This window comes from Lytechinus pictus, chromosome 12 (genome assembly GCF_037042905.1).
Source record: "Lytechinus pictus isolate F3 Inbred chromosome 12, Lp3.0, whole genome shotgun sequence".
Lineage (NCBI taxonomy): Eukaryota > Metazoa > Echinodermata > Echinoidea > Temnopleuroida > Toxopneustidae > Lytechinus > Lytechinus pictus.
In genome coordinates this window covers 5,861,077-5,885,550 of record NC_087256.1, presented here as the reverse complement: position 1 = coordinate 5,885,550, position 24,474 = coordinate 5,861,077, and the positions used below count along the sequence as shown (strand labels likewise).

At 36.7% G+C, this 24,474-nt stretch overlaps 1 protein-coding gene across 1 annotated transcript; it reads right to left on the bottom strand.

The window, feature by feature from the left end:
- On the bottom strand, nt 1-24,262 carry LOC129273239 (homeobox protein Nkx-6.3-like). The gene is made up of 4 exons (XM_064107850.1): nt 24,249-24,262; nt 12,172-12,203; nt 10,850-11,049; nt 1-396 (listed from the first exon to the last, which is right to left on the bottom strand). Exons 1-4 carry the CDS (start codon nt 24,260-24,262, stop codon nt 1-3), a joined length of 642 nt encoding a protein of 213 aa, XP_063963920.1.
- Between the last annotated feature and the right edge of the window lie 212 nt (nt 24,263-24,474).

Below are 24,474 nucleotides of genomic sequence, written 5' to 3'. Positions count from 1 at the left end.
TCAACGCATGATTGATTCTACACTTTGAATGTCTAATTTTCGTCTCTTGCTATTGATCTCAGCTTCGTTGTCAATGTCTGCTTCGACGACCTCGTCGATTTCCACGTCATCGTCGTCATCATCTAAACCATCTCGACTACCATCATAAGATCGTTCACTTCTCGAAGTATCACCGTCTAGATCTCGTGAGTGGTGGTGGTGGTGGTCGCCAGCGCGTTCCATGGCGGCAACAGCAGCAGACGCTGCTCCAGCAGCAAGTAGGGAGTGGTGGGCGATGGCGTAGTGGTCTGTTGTCGTTGATGGTGTGTGGTGGGTTGAGTCGTGCTTGCGTTTTGCGGCCGCCATCTCTGCAGCATGTTTCTTTCGCCATTTAGTACGCCTGTTTTGGAACCAGACCTGTGTACACAAAATTGAAGAAAAATACAAATTTATATTTTGTTTTCCACGACGTATCTTAAATAAAACTCGTAAATATGAGGTGACGGTAGCAGAAGGTATAATTAAAAAACCCCACTAAACTCTTATAATGAGACACCAAAACGAAATTAATATCAGAATACCCAAGTATTAGTATACTCATCATACTATTCAGCTCCCGTCACCGTCACCGGTCGAGTGTTTACGGTTTCGGAAATGGAAATGCGCCGCTGTTAAAGAAAATACCAACTACACAAATTTATTTTTTGATAAAATGTTTATAAGACAAGCCTTTACTGTTTGAATTAAAAATTAAAAAAATATGAAAGTCATGATACGAGACATAGAGAAAGGGGAGGGGGAGAACTAAGTTGGAGAGTTTAAGTTGTTAATTCGAGACAGATTATTTTTATGAGCCTCAAAAATAGGACAAGGCAGATTCTAGCCATCATTGCAATTATCAAATTACTCTTTGATAAAGGCCTATATCTGCATATAGCAATTATTGAATTGGTACTTGCTTATGATACGATTTAGCAAATTCAATAAAATTGTCCGTTTTAATGGTAGCAAATGGGACATTATGGTCTCATAAAGAACATTTTTGAAATTGAATAAAATGTTAACAATCTTAGATAAACAGTCTGGGGGGTAATAACGTCGTTAACATTTAGTCAAATCCTTAATGACATAGACGTTTGGATGAATCTTGTGTTTTTACTCAAATTTGTCTGTGATAAAATAGGCTGATTTCTAAATCACAACCTGAATTGGAATACATTTAAACGTTTAAATAACCTTCGGGAGAAAATGTCGTTATAGTCATGATTTATATCTTAGTCGATTTCAAAATTCTGTTGATTTCTCTTAACGATCACATAAACGTATGATGTGAGTGCATTTTACGTCTACATACCACTACCGATTTGCATAGACGCCCTAATGTCACATTTTCAGCAACGAATGTCGTAATGGTCATGATGGTGTCGATCAATCTTATGAAATGCTAAATGTTTTGGAGCCAAGGCAGAAAATGGACCACAATTGCCGAGAAAAACTAATTTATTGGCTAGAACAGGGATATCCATTGGCCAAAGAATGACTTTTCATTTAACATCGACAATAGATATGAGTATAATTCATTTACTGCATTATTGGGGTGCGCGCATGTTACCCATTACTGTATTATCGACTCATTGATGCGTAATGTTTGATGGACATTAAATATGATGGATGGGAAAGTAAACGGTCGTAGTTAATAGTTTTCTATAGATTCTTAACATCTGTTAAGGAATGACACTAGAAAGAAGGGGGAGGAAGGGTATCCACGGAGAGGGGTAGGAGATCATGCATTCCCATCTCCAAGACACACACACGCACCTCCACTCCCATCACCCGCCCACGCACACACACACACACTCGTAAATGCGCATGTACTGGATTGCGACGGAAGGGGTAAATATAATATATCCTGACACCCACAACACACATGCACACACCCTCACTCACACACACACACACACACCAACTCCATTTCTTTCATATTAGCCGTCTTTACATATTGAGACAGAATAAAACATTTATGTAGTTTACAATGTCACGTCGAACTTTTATATATTTTGTATTTACAATGTTGAATGGTATTTGATAAGATGGATGGCGCCATTCGAAAGTATTTTATACAAAACTGGACCAACCAACTCTGCAGTCTTAATCAATCAAATGAAATACGTAAATAATAAATTGTAATAATGTTGAACATTTTTGAAATATGAAAAAGCAAATTCAATTGTTCTAAAGCTTCAATTACAACACTCCAGTGCCACGGTTTATCGCGATCGTCATAATTTCATAGTATTTCTCGCAAAATGTAAATTTGTGTTCTTTCTCCATGTTGTACGCTCCTCAAAGGAAAGGGTAAAATATGAGGTTGCGTGGTTAAAAAATATAATTCCGAAAGCTTTTGCCAATTAAGGAGAAATATAACAACTTTCTCATGAGATGCTAATGAACTACGATGCAATTGAAAGCATGACCAAATGCCGCTTTTTTACAATATCTTGAAGTCAAAGCAAGGAGGAATACTATATTCCAAAACAAGAAAACATATGTACACAGGCAATTGGTTGAAATGATGGCTCTGATTTAAAATCAATCGTGTAAATGGATTGGAAGGTGTTAAAGAACCTGTTAACACGTTTACGGCTTGTTGGGCATGGACAAGGTGGGATTTCCGTCCAATTTCTCTCAATCGGCGGAGATGTCTTTGATCTGAGGGCCCCGGCATAGCACAGTCAGGTGCGATGAAGCAGTCCCGTGTCTGGTGTAAATTAGGCCCTAATCCGCACACATGGGACGGGAAGAGGTGTTTTTAGGTAGGTACGCTATTTCAACTTTCGAGAAGCCATACCACAACGTCATTGCATCGTAAAAAAACGTCAAGATCAGGGCCAAGTTGGCATGCAGTTGCATAAAACCTATAACTTCAGTTGGTTTTTTATTCGATTCAAAGAGAACCGAATACTTTAAGATTCAAAATATGATGTGACGTGGAAAAAATCTTACTCTTATCTATATTGTATCTAGTATAAATGATCGTTGATTTTTTTTTATACTTTACATTAAACCTCTCTTCAATCACTTTTTATTATAAAAATAACACATCTTCCTTCTCCCTTTCTATTTCTCATCCTGATTACACAAAATAAAATCACCATCGCACACACCATCATACCAACACACACGCACCCCCACCCCTCCTCTCTCTCCCTTTTTGCCCCCTCGCCATATCTCTCTATCCCCCCCCCCCCACTCCCTTCTCTCTTTCATCCCTCGTCGTTCAAAATAGTCAATAAATTCGATGGAGATCATAATTGTGTAAGCCTTGGACATCTTGGCAATGAACATGGATCACTGCTTTGTGGATTGACCCCTGCGATTCAAGCCAACATCAATAGGTCACAATAAAAGGAGACCTTCGTGCACCTCCATCAGCGCTCTAAAGCCCCACCGAGGATGCCACAGATCACGTGGGTCATTTCTTCAGTACCCTTAGAGGAGGGGCGTATATCTAGGAATCAATCAGGTTAGGTGCGAAGCAACAAATACAAACGAAATGTTAATTTACTTGAATCTTTTTAATAATAAAGAAATGAAAATCGACGAAAATGGGTCAGAAACACGACGACGAAGAAGAAGAGGAGGAGTAGGAAGAAGAAGATGATGATGATGATGATGATGACGAAAAGGGAGAACAACAACTACTACAATAAGACAACTAAGTTTTGAACAAGTCTTCACAAACATCACATTTTAAACGTAAATGTTTGGTGACCTCTGCGTGTATGGCTGCACATCGATATTGAAAACAGCAAAAAATAATTAGCGAATAAATTACATTCTTTATCGAAAATAATTATTGACGTAGATATTTTTTTATTGTCAGTTTTATAAATGCTGCATCGTTCAAATCAAAACGCATAAAGAATATTTCGAAAATAATGAGCACGTAGATGGAAAGAAGAAGGAAATTATTTTTGAAAAAGAAAAAAAATAGAAAAAGGTAAGTTTATGCCTAGAATGGCTCTCTTGCTTCGCTCGTATTTTAAAATGTTCTTGTAATATTCTAAAAGGAGTAATTCTAGCAAGTTGTCATTGTTCTATAAATGATGTGTTAGCAATGTAACTTAATGTAAGTACCGAATCTTCAGGGCATAATCACATAGTTTGATATATCGCTGAGCTCGCTGATAAAACCTAGTTATAAAGATGGTCAATTTCGGGCAGCAAATCATGGATTCGTCCCATCCCATCCTTTTCCATATTTTGACGGATTTAGTGTTTATAGTTTTCGTTATAATTTTCGTTGAATATCTGGCTGGTGTCTGATACCGATTCAACCCGCACTTTCAGACAAGAACTTTGGTTTAATTCTAAAGTTGCAACTAAATGATTTCCCTTAAGTTCCAAATTATCGAATTCATAAAACCATGTTGAGTTTTTTGCAAGAATAATCGACAATGTTAGCTATGAAACACTGATGGGACTACAAAGAGAGATTGTTTCCTCGAAAGCTTTCATCACCAGTAGCAGTAGACGATTCCTCGATTATTTTTCATCATGAAGAACCCGCGCTTTACCCTTGGGACAATATTCAAGAAACCCTCAAATTCCAACTGAATTATAAGAAAGCAAATGGACTCATATTAGCCAAACATCGACCGGATATTTAGACTGCCTCGTGCGAGACCACCAAAAGAGCCAAGCGCGTTTAAATCATCGTTGATAGTAACTTCACTTCATCTATTATCGCTCGGAGGTAGCGTAAACGACACCAGCGAAAATGAGCTATTTGTGGAACCAACATTAAGTTGATGAGAGCAAATATTAGGCTTGTTATTTCAAAGACACCATAGAATAGGTTTGGCGAAGGGAATACCCGGTGCGCGTACGTCATCGATGCGCATGTTGCGCGGGGAAATAGTTGCCCGAAGTTACGTTTGATAGATTTGTAATCATGTTGCCAAACGGCTTTGTTTGCATTGCTTTACACATAACGTCGCACGCATCATGTACCGCACCACCAGTCATAATAACGGTACATAGAATGAGGCCAACGCTACGCTGCGGGCTAAGTTGGATGACTTCTTTCCCTCAGCGTCACACATCAGATCCCGGATACCACCACGAAGAGAAAAACATAAGCGGATTAGATGCTCAGTTGAAAACATCATCAACTATGAGGGATATTTCTTTTCCTTTTTCCCTCTTCAGAGGAAGAGAGAGAGAGAGAGGGAAAGCCGAGGAATTTGCTTGAAATTTGAACTGAAACAGTTATCAAATTATGAGGAAGTAATAAAAGCGTCGTTAAGTAGGCGAAGAGTTCACCTCGTCGTAGCGTTCGATGAGGTATAACAACAAGGTCGATGACGAGGACCTGTTAGGCGCGCTAACAAGTCGACATCACCTGACCTTACCGGCGTCGTCTCAACAGGGTTACGACTTTCAAAGGACTGGCTTTACACTCTAAACAACGACTCTATTGGTACCTAAGCCCCGTTCCAATCCCTCCTTAGATTATCTTGCAATCTAAGCCAGGCGTACTTCGACAGAGGATTGGTGAGGCCTGCACGCCGGCTGTGGGCAACTGAAAGTCAAGGTGGAAAAACGGGACATTCTTCCTGTCGTCGTCTCTGTGTTTTTCGAATACCTTTCATGATGAGCTGTGGTACCTAGCCCCTTTCATGTTTGCCGCACAATAACACACGCCTGTAATAACGAATGGCAAGTTTGAAAAAAAAAAAGGTATCGTCGTAATACGACTACCAATATTGTTATCAGATGTGGGAACAATCGAATAATCGTATTGTTTGGGGAGTAGAGAAAAGGTGTGAAAATTATTGATAAAAGGGAATATTAAGAGGTGATAAATGAATAAAACGTGGTGAGAGGAAGGTATGCTCTGCATACGGTATTATTCCAAATGAGAGCAGGGCTGCATGGTCTACAAAACAACCACGAAAACACTCTTTTTACTCCTGGTTCTTGTAGAGGTATAATGCAGGAATAATATGGTTACTACCAGCACCAGGTGTGAAGTCAGGAAGAAATATATTTTGTATTTCTCATTTGAAATGAAGATATCATTATCTTGCATCTTGGTCTGAATGAGATGAGCTGTCTTTGCCCTCAAAATTCATTTTAGAAAATATTTTACAAAATTCATTTTGGAAAATATTTTACAAAATATTAATTCTAAGACGAAATGCGATATATAAAAATGTGTTCATGGTGATGGGTGCTTTCTCCTTTAGACATATAGAGCTTCTGGTCATTGGTATTGAAATTATTAACCTTCTTTTTTTAAACTTAAGTCGGCTGATGTAGAATTGCTTGTCGACTTTACTCCGTAAATAATCAGAAATGTAAAGCAAAAAAAAAAATCCCGAGAGGTAATTCTAGACAATTATTTGCTACAACCGCGTCTTTGGAGAAGTTACGTTTTCCAGAAGTATAAAATATAATTGTGCACTAGAATTTTTTTTCAAACTGGTTGTGTATCCCATGAAGTTAATCATAAGAAATGATTGGTAATCCTTTTTAATTACACTTTTATTACATGCCAAAATGCAATTTAAAAGGGTACATCAATAATCCCTTCTTCATGATTTCTCAATGTTTCTCGATTGAAACAAAATAATGACCAATCATTATTCGATCTGTAGATATTCAACTGTTCAATCGAGAAAAAAAAGTAAGTGCAAGAAAATGTAGAGGGCTTGGGAATGTCAAAGAAACTCGTCCATAATTTCATCACGTCATTTGATGAGGCGCAATGTGAATCAATCGCCACTAGATCCTAGGTGTCATATCCTATTCTAACAGAATCCAATTGACAGTTTGATATGGTGAGCTGTCTTATAAGATGCATAGAGCGGAAGGTCTTCGCACTCTTTGATCGTTGCCCGTCGCGGCGCCACTATTCACAAACCTTCTCTACATCACTTCATTTTTAAAGTTTAGAGTGAATCTGATAAATCAAGGCCAACAAGGTTACCCTCTCTTTTCTCTCACTTTTCTTTTCTTTTTATCTTCTTTTTAGAGAGGGGGAGGGGGGCTGGAATATCCATCTCGTCCATCCTCACTTTCGCATATCTGAATCGATCCCATCGTAGCCTGCCCCACATCAAAGGCGATTAACTCTACAGAGAGAAGAAAAATCCACCGACGTGCTTTTGTTGGCTTAAGAGTGGCGAAATGATTTCTACAATTTAATTTCCCAAGGTTGATTATTTTTACAAGAAGAAAAGTTGAGTAAACAGTCAGAGAAAGGTATGTCCCCAAAAGGTCCGAATGATCTCTACATAAAAAGAGTCAGAATATTTTTTGAAACCATAAAGATACGGATAGTGTTTTTTTTCCGGAAAAGTTTATATACAGTCCAAATTACCTAATTATGAAAACAGTTTGGTCTCTTTATCGATTGTAAGGGTAAACTAGGAAAGTTAAAATTTAAATATTTTTTAATGTATATTTTAATTCGATTTGACAGTGTTTTTATTAAGAGAAACATGACTACAAGAAAATTTATTTTTAAAAATTACAGAATGTGATTTGCCTCAGACTCAGTAATGAAATTCCCCTTTAATGCATGATAGTAATCCTTCTTTAAAGGTAAATGCTAGTTTTGGTAACGATATCAAAATGAGTTCGTACAGAATCCAATGAAATGACCACCAAAGTGTCTGTTTGTATGAATAAAACGCATGTGCCAAAGGATTCTGGAAGAAATTGTGTAATTGCTGAGAAATCAGCAAATAAGCACAGGATTCGGGTAGAGCGTCGGGCCCGACGCTCAAAGCAATAATTATACACTGTCCCACGTGCGCTTATCTGTGTTGGGGAAGTTCAGTCTGAACATTATTCAGCGTAGATTTCAAGATTTCACAAAGTTCAGTTTATGTAACTGTACCAGATCTAGATCCTCGATGATATACTGACAATTAAGCCTGGTTTTACAGACTTTCTCATGAAATCAGTGTTTACTGCAACTACTGGAATTTCTCTTTAAAGTGAATAAATGTCACTGCATGCGATGGTGAAATTAACTCCCTTTCCAAGAGTAAAAGGTGAACATCTTCATCTAAACTTTATTGATGACTTTCTTGAACCAAAGCACTTTCAGTTGCGCTGTTTTACACGATTTGTGGTGGAAATCAGAGCAAACTTTCATTGAAGTTATCCGTTGAACAATACACCGCCATCCATCAACCCACTTCGGAGCAGTGACTGGTCATCATCATCATCCTCAGTTCCATCTACTGAAGATGGAACAGAAATATGGTGTTATCAATTAGAGTAAAATCATTATACTGGTACGATAAGGCCTTCCTTTATTTACCACCACCCCCTTCTTTTTATCTATCTCTTTCTCCCTCTTTCGCTCTAACACACACACACCCACCCTCACACACACACACACACATGCACTATTTCCCTGTATCTCACCCTCTCACATAGACCAAGAAATTCCTTTTATCAGATTTCCCCCTCTTTCTATTAAAACCTTACTTTTACTAACGACAAGGAAGTTTTGATCACACTTTGTTAGGAATATAAGGGACGACTAACATTGAATGAACAGAATCGGAAATGCTAATGGTTGTGATTGTCTTTGAAAGTGAAAGAGATATCAAGGAATCAGTCGTAGGTTTTCAAAAAGCACGGACAAGTTCAACTCCTCTTGAATTGACCCAGATGAGAAGAAAAAAAAATGGAATCACACAACACACTTTGGGACGGATACAGGAGAGATAAAAACAAAAACTTTAACGCTGAGAAGGCCAGTAAAGATCAGTTTGTTTCTTCTCTAAATCTTTATTCCACGGACCAGGATAACGAACTTGGATAACGACAAGGGTAAGAAATATAGTGACTGGGAAGATTGATCAATCGAAGGCGATTGTCTCTGGCAGTTCCAAATAATGATTTATCTTTTCTTGCTTCTTCTACAACAACCGTCATATGCATACGTAGGGGTAATCAAGAGCGAAATAAAAATTCATAAAATTCGATAAATGCGAAATTTCCCGGTGAAACGTAATGCCGTTCTGTCATTTAAATGGAAATAGTTCAGTCGATCATGTAGCGCAGAGATGCACCCGAAGGACATTGTGTATTCACGAGAAAGACAGAACCAGGGGCATCATTTTCATACAAACGTCCAAATGGAATAGACCATAGGAGAATTGAACTAGATGGAGGCGTTTTCTTGGGGCGGCGCGAACACAATCTTCTATAATGCCTCCCGTTTAATTCGAATAGCGGTGATTAAAGGCAAAAGCTGCGCATTGAAACGGCGAGTCCGGATGACTAAATGCTGTTTTTATACGAATTCATATACATTGATGGTTGTCAAGAAGGGCCATTACTACCCGGGGAAAATAACTAATGTTTTCTTAATTATTCTCCGCCTGCTTAAACGGGCTTGGCAGCAATATAAGGGTGTTTTATCAAAGCAATTTGAGAGGAAAGAGAGAGGAATTACAGAAAGAGAAAATATTGAACGTGGCGCCATTTCGCGTGTATTTGCTCATGTGGTTTCTTGGTGTGTATGTTGTGTGTGTACGTTGGGCATGTATTTTGAGACTTAGGCAGATGGTGTCTATAACATAACGACAAAATGGCAAGGCTCATGATAGAAATAGTACTAATAGTCATCATTTCTAAAGCTTAGTTACCATTGCACACATATATACGTTCATTATTTCTCCCTCGCCAATGTAGTTCCTTTTTTAATTCAGCAATATCAGCTATGTTGTTCGGTAGAACACAGGAGATTAATGACTCTTCGCGTTAATTTGTAACGTAGGAAACCGTAGAGTGTATCAATTTGTTTTACCAAATAGGTACTTTAACTATTAATCATTCTTTCTTTAAGAAAATAACCGAAGCAAATTTAAGAACACACACATAGTACAAATGGGTTGTGTTAAATATAGTATGTAGATATCTCGGTTTATTTCCAATTCGTCTAATGCAAATTCTTCCAATTGCCAACTCGTCTACAATCAGCTCATCTTCTCACTACATGGTCTACTTTCATTTAGTCTAATACCATTCCTTCAAATAACCAGTTGGTCCAATAGCCATTTAGTCCATATACCGTTTGGTCTAATTGGACTAAGTGTTAAATTGCGCAAAAATGAACGAAAATGAGATATGGATATTAGACCAACTGGTTATGAGACGAAATGGTCACAGACGAAATGGTGATTAGACGAAGTGATGATTGGACCAAATGGTTGTTAGACGAAAATGTTGATGGACGGAATGGCATTAGACTAAATGAAAGTATACCATGTGGTGAGTGGACGAGTTGACAGTAGACGAATTGGCAATATACCGATATACCGCAGGTCTTTCGTATTTCTTCCAATTCATCCAACTCGAAAAATTTACTTTCAAGCTAATCAAATTTTTATCAAGTTTAATGTAATGAAACCAGTACACTTTCAAAAATAATGTTAAAAAATGTTGATTAATGCATGAGCTTACTGAAGATTGGTTTAAAGCACATCGACGAAAACAGGCAATGTGAAGCATATATCGAATATATCTCCCCGTATCAATTTAACATCTCATTTGAAATAATGAAATTTAATCAATGTAGTCGCAGGGATAATGGTATCAGGGCGTTATGTGCGTGAGGACGTTTCCGTGTTTTAATAAATTAATTCTACAGTCTCACTTACAATCACAGTAGTCAGGTAGTATAGTAGAAGTAGTAGTAGTAGTAGTAGTAGTGGTAGTAGTAGTAGTAGTAGTAGTAGTAATTGGCCTATAGATGATTGTGTTTTTGTTATTTTTCTTGATCTTGCACTTGTTATGAAGTATATATCAATATTGGGTCTGTTTTATAATTGCATCATACCTTGACTTGACTTTCGGACATTCCGAGTGCGTAGGCCAGTCTAGCTCTCTCTGGACCGGCCAGGTATTTCGTCTGTTCAAAGGTCTTCTCAAGAGCAAAGATCTGTTGGCCGGAGAACGTGGGCCGAGTGTGCTTCTTTTTACCGTCCTTATCGGTAGGAGTATCTCTCGAACAATGTGAACTCTGAGATGACGATGAAACTGTCAGATACAAAACAATAAGAAAAAGATTAAAACCAGTTAACAGTGAAGAGTTATCAGCAACACCAATGACAATAACAACCTCAAAGAAACAGGGTAAATGAAGATTTACTATTACATGTGCAAAACATCCGTCTTAAGTGGAAAAAAGAGCATGTGAAACACTGATCAATAAACCATAAATGAATTTTAATGAATGATCTCTTTATCCAAGACTGGTCATTTTTAATTGAATCGTGCAATGTTTTTCCCCAGTAAATTGCGGTGATCGGGCCTTTCAACCGGAGTAGGATACTATTTATTAAGTTTTGTTTATTTTGTTATTTCTTTCTTTTTTTTCTCTGTATATACATATACATACATATATATATATATATATATATATATAGATGTATATATATTGGAGGTCATTGATTCTGTACTGTGAAATACAGGTAATTATATATTAGGTTAAGAGGGGATATATACAAATAGATACTTGTACACTGTTGAGAATAAAAATTATGAGTGAATTTAATACGCTGTAATATGCTGCATAAAATTGTAGGCCCAGATGTGCACGTCGCCTTTTTACCCAATAATCATGAGTAATCCTTTACTCAGGTTTATTTTAATAAGGTCATTATTTCAAGGTTTAATATCAGTGCGCTGGTAGTCTGTAACATTATTAAGATAGTACTCTTTACGAGTACGCCTTTCCCATCCAGGTTTAATAGTTGGACTGCATCTGTCAAAATGTCATCATTAAACAGAGTTGAGCACCTTGATTACTATTCCATTGCACAACCTTTCTCTCTTCAACACCCAAAGGCCTGGACGTGTTGATAAGATTGAGATAAATGAGTCCAATTGATTGGCGCTGACACAGATTGCAAAACAACTCATCGATTTGATGACACAATCAACACAGTATCACTCCCCCCGATGGGACGCCATTTGGAGGGGGCCTTGTCAGGGACTGCTCGCACCTTGCTGGTCTGACCAGTTTTACATGTATTCCCACTCTGTATAATTCCTCTTGTGTTTATTCGAAAACCTGAAATGTTAGTTTGACGTTGACGTGCTTGTTCTTCAATCGCCTTTAAAGACAACAAAATACTTTTAATTAGCCTGCATCCATACCCAATGGTTGAATATCAGACTCGTCCACTTTCCTGTCATACAATATAAAAAAAAAACAGGGTATGTTCATAGTGATTATATCATTATGATTTAGAACCACCATATAAGCTGCGTATGGTATGCTTGAAAGAACTTTAGTCTGTACACATCAAAACAATGAGCCTTTAGAATCGCCCACCCCCTCCAAACTCCAATTGTCAGCGTCCCTCAATCTGCCCATCGTCAACAGATGCTACAGATATCGACTTCTAAATGAGGATGGATCACGGCGGCTACATATCAAAGCCGAAGCAGGCAGACAGGGGCGAAAGTTGAAAGGTAAAAAGTCTGGCATTTGACGATACCAGTTGCCCTTATCCTGTATATCCTTCCAGTTTGCATTGAAGGATCAACAATTGCAAGAGAAGCGGCTTGATGATTTCCCCCTTTCTTCTTGGTTATTTAACTTGTAGATCTTTTCGGTTCGTTCCGAAATTGTAAACATGAATGATTATGATGAGGTTCGGGGTGAAGACCCACATGATGGTGGGAGGTATCAGAACGATCATGTATTGGCTGACGAGAATAGTTATTGATATTGACTTTATGGTAATTGGTGGTGGAATTGATGATGATGATGATGATGATGATGACGACGACGACGACATGGGTGAAGATGACGAAAAGATGATCATGATGACGACGAAGCCAATGCGCTATGCTGACGAAAATAATGAAAATTATGTCGTTGGTAATGAATTATGATGAATTGATGATAGTGGATAATGAAGACGATGCTAATGAAATAAGATCTTAAATCTTCTATTTATGAGCAAACTTACAATCTAAAGATTTGGGACCCGACCCCAAAAAAATGTTTTGTGTATTTTCTTTTGGGTATAAATTAACTTCTTAATCAAATCTTTGTTCCGCATATAGCTTTCTTATATACAATCGCCTCGCGTCAATTTGTAAGATATGTATTCGAGAGGCCTTTCTTCATAAAATAAAGCATTATGTGGAAAGGACAATATATCTTATCAAAGAATTCAAATTTTCATAATTAAAACAGTCACAACAGTCACTTTCTACATTTTTATGAATAATAAAAAAAATGTTAGAAAATTTCAATATAGGTATCACATCATTAAGCCTTCACCATGGCTAAGATCAGGAATTGGCTCACTTCTAAGGAGAATCGTAACACGAAGGTACAAGAAGGATGATGGATGCACAAGATCTAGTAATGACGTTACCAGTTACTGAAGTTGTCGGTTAGCTTCTTACCCCCAAACACTTTCGAACACTGGTGGGACTCTTCGGTACCCCAAGACCAATTGGTTCCTGATTTACTTGATGAGAATTAAGTTAGATTGCAATTTGATGTGTTGTTATTTTCGAGAAAAAAGATAGGCCTACCTGTCTTTGAAATGCTGTCATGACATTGATGAAGGGTTCGAGGAATGAGGGTAAATTACACTCAAAGGGTGCCGCCCACTGAGTGGGAAACCAGGAGGTATCCAGGTTCTTATCTGATTCGATACCCATACGAAAACGATATTATCGAAGGATCTCTCACTCATTTATTTCACTCGCTTTAATGTGTTGTTTTGCCGTTACTAAAGATTGGTGTGTAAACGTATATAATATCTTTTTGCAATTATTTGCCGAGTGTGTTAATAGGCCTACACTCTGAATATGTTACTGTACATTGTCAAAGTGTTTTAATTGAACTCTTTGTTTAAATTCTAAATAAATGTCTTAAATTATTTTCCCTATTTGAGATATTACATTGATAGCAATTTGTTTTTCTTTGTATTTCATATATAGGAATTTGTACCCCTTTTCGTTACAGCTCGGATGAAAATATGGTGATATTTATTATACGCATTTACCGTCAAGAAGGAGCAACAGCTTTACGATCTTAATTGGCTTAGTTTCAACTGTTTCCCAAATTTACTTCGCTAAATTTTGCTGAAGTCGTCTAGTAATTACGTGCAGCTTTGTACGCGTCATTGTGGACGTGATATGGGGTTTCTATCGACCCTTGTTGGACCTGATACAGATTGATTATGAAGCAAGCACGACGCCAACCACCAAAACGTTTTACAATCTATGACAACCTTTATTAATAGTTTATAGTGGGAGGGTAAAGAAAGATGCCTCTATTGGTCTAGATGATGGGTACTCTTTTTAGATAGGAAAACAAATACCTGACAGGTTGACCGAGCACGTTTTTCTAGTCCTATTTATTCCCTTACGCTTGTAGCGGGAAGGTGTGTTTTTACCATCAGTTTTCTTCCCTGATACGCAATAGCCTGACCCAGCCCTGAACTAAGTTCCCTTGATGAGATTGAGATTCATTTAGTCCAAATTCCATCCTCATAACTTATCCATTTATATTATGATGTGAAAAGGTTGAAAGAAGGACTCCCTTTCACCCCCTTTCACCTCCCAGCGCTGATATGGCTGATGTCTACCAGTACAGAGAAATAAAGGCAGGGAAACAACATGTTTTTTTTTGTATAATGTGATCATGCACATAAACATGATGAAAGAGCATCAATTTAGCTGCAATGCTGATCTGATCAGAACTAAAGATTCAATTCGATCAAATCAATGTGTTCATACGGTAAGAAGGTTTATGGCATGAAATACAATTGTTTTATCTTACGAATGAGCTAAAAGTTTGTACAAAAGCAACATCGTTTCCAATGTTTCTCAAGGCATATTAGATTCATTAATATGAGATTTTAAACACCTTGATAAAAGTGAATGACAGATGCATTTCCTAATTGATGTTTTAAGAAACAAAGAATTGCCGTTTGTTGGTAATTTTAGTATATATATCTTGGGTGACATTCAGTACCTTTGAATAACCATTTGATGTTTATCAGCTGATTATACTTAGAACTTGAAATGCTTTCTAATTTTTGCGAAAATTGTACTTCATTAGCATGTATATGGAATAATTACAATATGAAAACACTCTTTTACATGGCTGCAGTCATAAGTGAAAGAAAGCTTTTCGTTTGGACATTCGTTCTTTCAACAATAAGAACGGTGTCTGGATAAGGAGACTGCTCGGCTTTCACGTTCCAAAACAAATAATAATAGTTTAATATTCATAATGACCCCCTCTAGCAGACTGAACTTGGCAGGACCTTACAGCTGTAACACACCCCCAAGCACCAAATGGTATTTACCTCAAAAAATTCTCAAGATGGGTGGGCTATGCTTAATGTGTATGTAAGTAACCGACATTGCCAAAATGCCCTAAAACTTGATAACCTCTAAAACGGTATATCGTAAGGTGTGCTGGTATCAAACAGAAAAGGAATTCATTAATGTCTGAGAAAAAAACAAATCTCCTCATTTCTTAATGACCATAGCAGTGATTCCATACAAAAGGTTTTTTTCCTTTCTCACAATATTTATAAATCTAGGGAGCGGGAGCCGATGATTAAACCTTGTTCAGTGCTCATATTCCATGGAAAAAATTGGGGGATTTCTATTTCGATTCTCTTAAAAGTCTGCAGACTGTAGAACAATACATGCCATAAAAAGGAAAGGAAAGATACGCAAACGTTATGAAAGGACATCGTAGTCTGGGGGAAAATGGATAATAAAAACTAATGTAAAAGTCATATATGGTACCGCTAGCACTTCTTAATATATATGAAAGGAGTAAAGACAGCGAATGTTCCGACAAACATGAACTATGTATATAAAAATTTAAATTAAGTTTAAAAATGCTAAACTTTAATTGTGTAAAGATAATTTTTCACTGTTCATGTTTCGGCACCTCAACAGTGTAAATGTTAACAGCGTGTTCACAAAGTGGCTTATGTGAAAAGTAATTCACAATGTTAAAATTGTAACCTTTAACGGCGTGAAAATGATTTTACCATGGAGCTAATACAGATAGCTCCACGGTTTTACATCGTGTTCCACACAGTGAATGTAGTGTGAACACACACACTGTGGGACATTGTGTTAGACGTTGCTGCTACATCTGTGTACATCACACAATCATTATATATATACATATATATATATAATATATATATATATATATATATATATATATATATATATATATATATATATATATATATATATACATTTATATATATATATATACATTTATATATACATAGTTATTTATATTCATATATATGGCTTATCAGACGTTGAAGACTACCATATTCGTTAACAATGATGTGAAGATGGAGAAGGATAAACCAAAAGTTTACAGTGTCATTCAAACGAAAATGATTACGAAGTGAACTTCCATCTGAAGCTAAAAACGCCCATAGCGAACAGTTTCTAAAACCATTTTGCAGAGATGTTGTGTAGTGCACTCGCGGGAATCATCGATTTATGGAATATGTTTTTTCCTGTTTGTTCAATACTTCCATCGACAGGAAAAACGATTAATAAGCCATTTTCGAAAGAAGAAATGGGCCTACAGCCGCGGAAAACTGGTTCTTTGACATCATTATATTGAAATTATATCAAAGGTTCAAAAGTCAAATCCTCTCCTGAGTGAAATGGAACTGCAACACGTACCATTTCCTATTTGTTTGTTTGCCTTCCAAAATACAACGTCTAATAAATACACTTTCGTAAAGAATCACTTTTCATCCATATCACCTTTTACGGATTCGAAAACCAGTAAAATAAACACAAATTTACAACAGAGGTTACAGAGCAGTCTGAAAGATAAAGTCCTTAAATGAAAAATCTCATAATGTTAACACAGGAAGATTCCTTGACGTTGAAATGACAGATAAACTCCCATAAATGGAAGGACGTCACACGAATCAATAGCTGGTTTGAGGTAAAACGTTTAAATTGGGACAATTGCCCTCGTGCGTACTGTTTGTGAGAGGGCATCAATATGATCGTCAGATGATTAGTAAGGAAACTTAGTTGCCAAAGTGTGGTGGAAAGAAAACAAAAATCTAAATGAAAATATACATCTCCCTCTCTATTTCAGGCAAATCCAAAAAATGTTAAGCCTTAAAATTAATTTCGTTTTCAATTCGCCACTGCCTGCTGCCTTTGAAAAGCCTATTCTGCTTTATACATCGTCTGCATGCACAGAACCGGATTGAAACAAGTGGGTCTTCACACAAAGTCTATAGCGCATGAACGAGAAAGCTAGCTGTATACAAGTCATTGTAGGCTTTATGTTCAAACCCCTTTAAATGGAGTGAAGGGTCTGCACAGCAGACTACTTTATACACGTGTTAACAAAAAAATGAGGGCAAACTTTAGTGGCCCCACCTAACAAATAGTGACTTAAAACCAAATGTATAATATTGTTTTCTGAAAAGGCTGGATGATAAGGCAAATAAATCGCTCATAACCTGACTAAGGACCAGATTTTATTTTGTTCAGTCCATTAACACATAGGAAGTTGTATTCCAGACATTTGACCCACAAAACCACTTTCATCAATGCAAAGTATTGTGGAGTATTCTTGACAGCTTTGCAGAATAACATATTCACTAGGGTCGTGCTAAACGGGACAGTGGTGGTCCCCTCTCCACCGTGTTTTACAATCGATTTTTAAAAAGGTGGAGAAAATGAGCCAAATGTTTAGGTTGTATAACTTCAGATTTATATTTTCTATTTTGGAATGCATTCCAAGAAAACTTATTTGTGGATTACACACTACACTTACATGAATTAGTATAAACCCATCAATCGGTTGTGAATAGTGACCACTGAACTTTGGATTTGTTTTTCATTCAAATCTTGAATATTTGGCCCTAAAATAATTCAATACTTTTTTAATAAACCTATATGACTCTCGAATCAAGAGTTGGTTATTCTGCCCTCAGCCGAGTAAGATTTATTTTTTAAATCAATGTTATTGAGAGTGTACACTCTCAGTAATGACCTATTAGGTCCTAAAACCATATAACATCTATCTGATTATGGCAAGAGGTTATACATGTACAGTGCATAACAAAAGGTGACAATCTAGGCGAAAAAATAATCACTTATTTGTACGTACTGTATATCGGTTAAAGTACAATGTACGTTGCCGATATTGGCGTACACCTCCGACTTGCATGGGCCCACTTATTACATTGTGACGCATCGAAAACATATCCGTCGCCAAAATATTATCAGCAAGAGGGATTTCGAATTCGCGCGGGTACCGATCCCACGATAAGCCACTGCTCAACTAGAAATAGCCCCTCATTCACCGTATAATGAGATTATTGGCTTTTTGTTAGCCGTAGAAACGCAATCCCGCCCATTAATCAAGCCGGTTTCCGTCTTCACCAGTGGATTTAGCCCATGTTTAACGGGTGTTTCGATGGTTGATGACATCCGATATACCCGCCCAATCTATCGCCTTAATTAGCCAGAGCGCTTCGTTTATTGATAATAATGATTGGCGTTGCAAGGAGGAAGAAGAGGGGAGTGGGATGTCTCGCAAAATTGGAGGATCACCGACGGATAGATTTTATAAGGAAAGGTGGAGAAAGATGGAACGATGTTTTTAAAGACGTAGGAAATCAAACCTGATGACATTGGTGCACAAATAAAGTAAAACTATAGTTGAAGCATTAATCTTTCTGTAAAAATCAGTCAGTAACTCTAGGCTCTTTCCTCGCAAAATGTGCCGTGGTTGTAAGCATTCAAAAATGCATACTTTTTTGCAATGATTCTCTTTACCAGGTCTTTTATAACATTTTCCATTTCTTTCAAGTTTCGAGACAGTAATCATTAATGTGTAAAATCATTAAATATGTATATCAATCAAAGAAAGTCATTTCACCTTCTTCTTCCGGTGACTGTAATCTAAAATGAAAGTGTTTACTAAAAATGCAAATTGGACTGTGTCTATGGGGAATTATCTACAAGCAAAGGACAATGAACGAATGATGCAATTTAGAGTAAAATTATATGTTATTGACTCTGCTAAAATCATTTGAGTGGACTTGGTCGTTTGAGTTATTCTGTCTTAAAAAGAACAACTGTAAAGTTGTTCTTTTTTTAAACAGAAATTAACTTTCTTTACACAAAACATGCGCCATTCGAAGGAGTTTCTTTACCAACATGTTTAAATACTGATATGTGATATTCAGGCTATAATTTTCATCGTAGATTGTAAGTAGATGGAAGATGAGTTTTATCAGTCTGTCACGCGAGTTTGGAGACTCATTGTGGGTAAGATCAGGACAATCACTTTGATTAACACCATGATCAAATTTCAGGAGCTGGGATGAGAACCCAGGAGAAAAAGAAGGTTTGATCAAGACGAAGTGATGCCATATTAATCTTCCAAATATCCATCCAATCCAATTTGATGATTTATAAACAAAAGGAGTGACATTTCCGCGCCAGCGTAATTGAGTTAAGCATATCAAATCCGCGCGTCATTTATCAAATCAATTACAATAGGTATGCAATAAAAGTTATGCGGGAGATAGCATGGAAGAGATAAATGTACCATCGCTTCTAGTTCTCTCAATAAACGTTTTTCATCTTTTCTAAACATGCCAAACAATTGAAGAAATAGTATTCTGAAGAGGGGTGGGGTCGAGTGGGCTATGGCCATCCTCACGCTAACCTGTATAGCAAATGCAATGAGTATGATACGGCAAGCGAAACATTTTACATCAAATAGCCACACAAAAAGTTACATTATTAATAATATAAATGAAGATTTTTTACGAGAACAAACACATACAAAATAAGAACAGTGAAGGGATTAAATTAAATAGAAAATTTTCCCCAAAATCTAAAATCAAGCATGACTGTAGAGACTTATATAACTATCGTAATTTTTCAGTTATACATCGACTTACATGTACATAATGTGTGTAGATATATAATTTTTAATACGTAATTGAATGTATCTTATAATTTTCGCCAGGTTCTCGACATGGAACAAAGTTAAATGTTGGTGATGCATCGTTTATTCGCACATGATCTCAGATGACACGCACGGGATCATGAATGCGGAGAAAAGGTGATACATAAGAATTGCATATGTTCAACTTCAGGACTCAAATTTTCCTGTTTCAAAATGGCAATGTAATTAATGGTAATAATAAAGAAAACCCACATATTGATTCCAGATGCAAGTAGGTATATATCATTCAGAGGTATGGTAAATTTGAACACCTCCCTTTCTTGTGGCGCTTTCCAAACTCGAAGGACCAACTTCTGATGAAAACATCAAAATGGCGCCACTATAACGACGCCGCCATTTTCAAAAGTTTCAATTCCTGATAATATACATGCACTATGATGTGCATTATGTTTCTTGATTATGATAGAGTGATCATCGGATATTATTTGAATACCTTCATGTAAGAAAATCAATGTTAGAGTGTTTTTAGGCGTTTAAATAACGAGATTGGTCCCGAGGTGTATCTGGCTTCATTAAAACCATGCATGACAACTCAATATAAAAAGACCAGGCGGCATAAATTACGCCTACACTTAAAACATTACGTTACTGATAGCTAAATCGTCGTACTGGCTTTTCAACTAATCATTATTTGACAATATTTCATTCTTTGTCTATCATGTCTATAGTATTGTCACATCGGTACTGTTTTTCATGATGAACTACAAAAGATGCACCTCTACCATATTTGTATAAACTATAAGCCAACTATTATATTTATCATAATTTTCAATGGCGGTTACCAATTTCATATATATTCCTCTATCTTGCTTTAGTATCAATATAAATTAAAAAAAGGATTTGGTTTCCTACACAACAAAAAGACATCCGAGTTACGAAGATGAGAGATCAGGCAATAAGATGCCTGTTTCACCCTCTTCGACCACCTGCCCTTACGATGTCAGATCATCTCCTGACAATGAATGAAGTCGAGTTAAAACAACAGGCGGACAATATCATTTAATATATCATCGCACACCTCTGTAATCCCGCGGACAATTTAATCATGTTAATTTGCGAAAGTGCATTTTTATTTTCTCGCACGCGACACGAGGGGTGTTTTTTTTCCCCGTTTCTTTTCCAGCGCGCGCTATCACTTGACTTCTTCTTCTAGCTCTTCCTCCGTTTCTGGTCAAATGCGTGTTTTTGTGTAGACAGGTGGGGATGAATAAGGAGTGGGGAGAATTGGGAGGGGGGATTGAAAGATGGAGGAATAGATTATGAGAAAGAAAGAAAATGAGTGCGTTTAGGTGGGTGAAGAGCGAGCTTAGAGACCTGCAGATGGACAGTTCCGTTTTTAATGAGGATGCCTTTTGGATTTGAACCCACAAATGCTATTACACCATCCCCTCCTCCGCATACCCTCCTCTCCCCTCCCCCCTCTCTCTCTCCCTCTGCATCCGATCCCTTGCTCCCTCTCTTGCTTTCAATCGTATCATCTTTCTCCTTCCATCCCCTATCTCCGTGCACCAGACGAATGTAGGAAGGAGACGAGGGATGGCATCTCGAACGGTTGCTATTGCGTCAAGGCTCGGGCAACGATCGGGCTTGGTTTCCTTCTACATCAAGAAGCTCCCGGATAACAGAGCTACAAATTGGAAGGCGGGTCGGGTTCTTGATTGAATTTAAGAGCTATTTGTCTTTGATCCTCTTGTCAATCAATCTTGTCTAATTTTCGATTGTATGTATTATCCGCCTTCGTATCGCCTTCTCACCTGTTCTCCGTGCGCCATATTTCATTATAATACCTTATGATGTCGTAGAATTTTTAAAGATTGTGGAAGCGGGAGATATAGTCAGTAAATGTCCTATATCAAGTACGTTTCATTCTCTTAAGAATTATTACTTTTACAATTTTTGTAGGTTTTTCTGGGGATGATAAAAGAAAAAGGCCAGATGCCATACATGAGGAATTATACCTGCTTCACATCCTTTGGGTGTGGCAAATGAAGCAAGAATGGTATCCTTTCGAAATTCAAAAAATGAAATATATTCATCAATCTATGATTTATTAATTCATTTATAGTCATGATAGCCGCATGTGGCCGGTCCTGTATGATATTATAATTATTACAATACTGGTGCCGTATATTTATCCAACATGTACACTAAATCCTACTTTCTCAGAAAAATTGTTTAAAATCAAAACGTTTTTGAAAACTGCCATTCCCTTACATTTTACACGTATGGGTGGTAAGTTCATTTTATTTCCTGAGAGTGTATAATGTTTTAAGTTCAAATATATATATATAGATCATTTTAAACCATAATATTTCGTATTAAGAAATACACTTGCCATATTTCTTCAATTTTTTTTTTAAGACCTTCAATTTTTTTGAGCTTCTCTTGTTTGCTCTTATCATCTTGTTTTCTCATAATTATTGTACACCGTTTCTAAAAGGGAAAAAAAAGAAGACAAGTAAATTGAAGATTGGCGGGTGAAACATTGGTAAACAGACATTTAGAGAGTATATACTCGTCATCAGTCAGTTGTGGTCTTTGGTGAAAATTGCAGGCCATCTTTACTGCTAAAGGAGGCTAACGAGAGAGCCGCTCGCCCCTCTCTATCACTGTCAAGGCAGAAAACCCGCTAAGGTATCCTCGAGGGAGCCAACAGAGCCGCGAACAATGAAAGACTATTTTCACGCTCGGCGATTCCATTAAATACAACGCCAGCCGTAGCTGGAGGACATAATTTAACAAAATCGATGAGTATTTTACCAAGTCGACAATTCATTTAGTTGAGGTTTTTCTTTCTTCTTCCTTCTCTTCCCTGCCTATTTTCTCTTCCGTCTAAGTTTACAGGGTTTTTTTTTTGCTCCTCTTCTTCTTCGAAGGGTGTTATTTAAAGAGTCACACCTTTGTATTATTCCTGTTTCAAGTCTATTTACAAACGCTTCTTTGCATCATTAATTTCTGGAAATCAATACATGAGAGTGTTGTCAGATTTTCGCATCAAACCACTTGTTTAATGGTTTAATGCCAATTAACCTACAGGACATACAGAGTTAATCATAAAATGCACTTTTGAGCAATGAAAAATATTCTTATCATATAAATTTGTAAAGAAAGATGAAAGCTTTGGATAATTTCTTTTTTTTCTAATTATACATATGCTTTCTAAATTAACTATATAATACTCATTTCAAATGATTGAAATCAACATTTCGGCCTTGTTTTGAGGCGTGCTACACGGGTCCTAGGCGGTTTTAAACCATGGTTATAGTGTTTTTAATCAACATAAAACAAATGTATATGAAGCGAATCTTAATTGGAATCATACACGTTCTTTGTTCGCGTCCAATTAGGGGACGAGGTCTTTATTTCAGCGCGAAAGTGCTGATAAAGCACACATGTCATCGATACTCAAAATACCTAACAAGCTTACAAATTAAATACGTCGCGATTAATCAAAGAAAAGGGGCAAGTGTCCACACACACACAACCCTCCATCACACATAAACACAGATCTTATACGGACTATCGTCAGCAAGGCACTTGTCTTCATTCACTATGCTCATGCTAGGTTCATTTCAAATCTTTAGTAAAAAAAATGAATTATAGATTGCATAATAACAAACACAATAAATAAGCTAAATTATAGTTAACTATTCACAGGTGAAGGAGTGTCAGGATAAGACTATTTGCCATTAATTGCAATCTCATGTCACCTTCCTTCTTAAAAACCCGAATAAAATCACATATAAGATCGAGTAATTCATAAAATATCATCTTTACTCTTTACCGGAGTTCAAATTTGCGCTAAAGTATTTATGGGTAATATATCAATTTTAAAATTGATATTTAAAAAAAAGAAAACGCTTCAAACTTAGTTTTTTTTTTTTTTTTGATTCAGTGAACAGTACAGAGAGACAAAAGAAGTAGGTATCTTAAAGTAAACATACCACCTGGTATATACCACACTATTCTTGAAATGAATAAAGCATTACAAAGTATTTGATTTACCCAAAGCTTACCGACTAAATATGCTAAAGTTACCAAAGAACTTCTTTACAAGTTTGAAACATCTGAATGCTAAATTAAGTAAAGGTCTATTAAATATTCTCTTTAAAATTAACACCATTTTTTTATAAACATGCTTGAAAATTAAGTTTTAAATTGTATTGTAGTCACAGGGACTTGTGAAATTTCTCACTTTAGCTTAGTCATGTTGTTACCTTTCCTTATTCACACACATATAGGGATGTTTGATAAAAATATTGTAATGAATATCTAAATAACTCAGTGACTAAGAAGACTAATAAGTTCGATAAAAATGCAGAAATCAAGTGAACAATGGATAGGAAATAAAGATACAAAATGCTTATCAAAATGACGAGCCATGTCATTGGCTAACATGGAATGTCACGTGGCATGTGCGA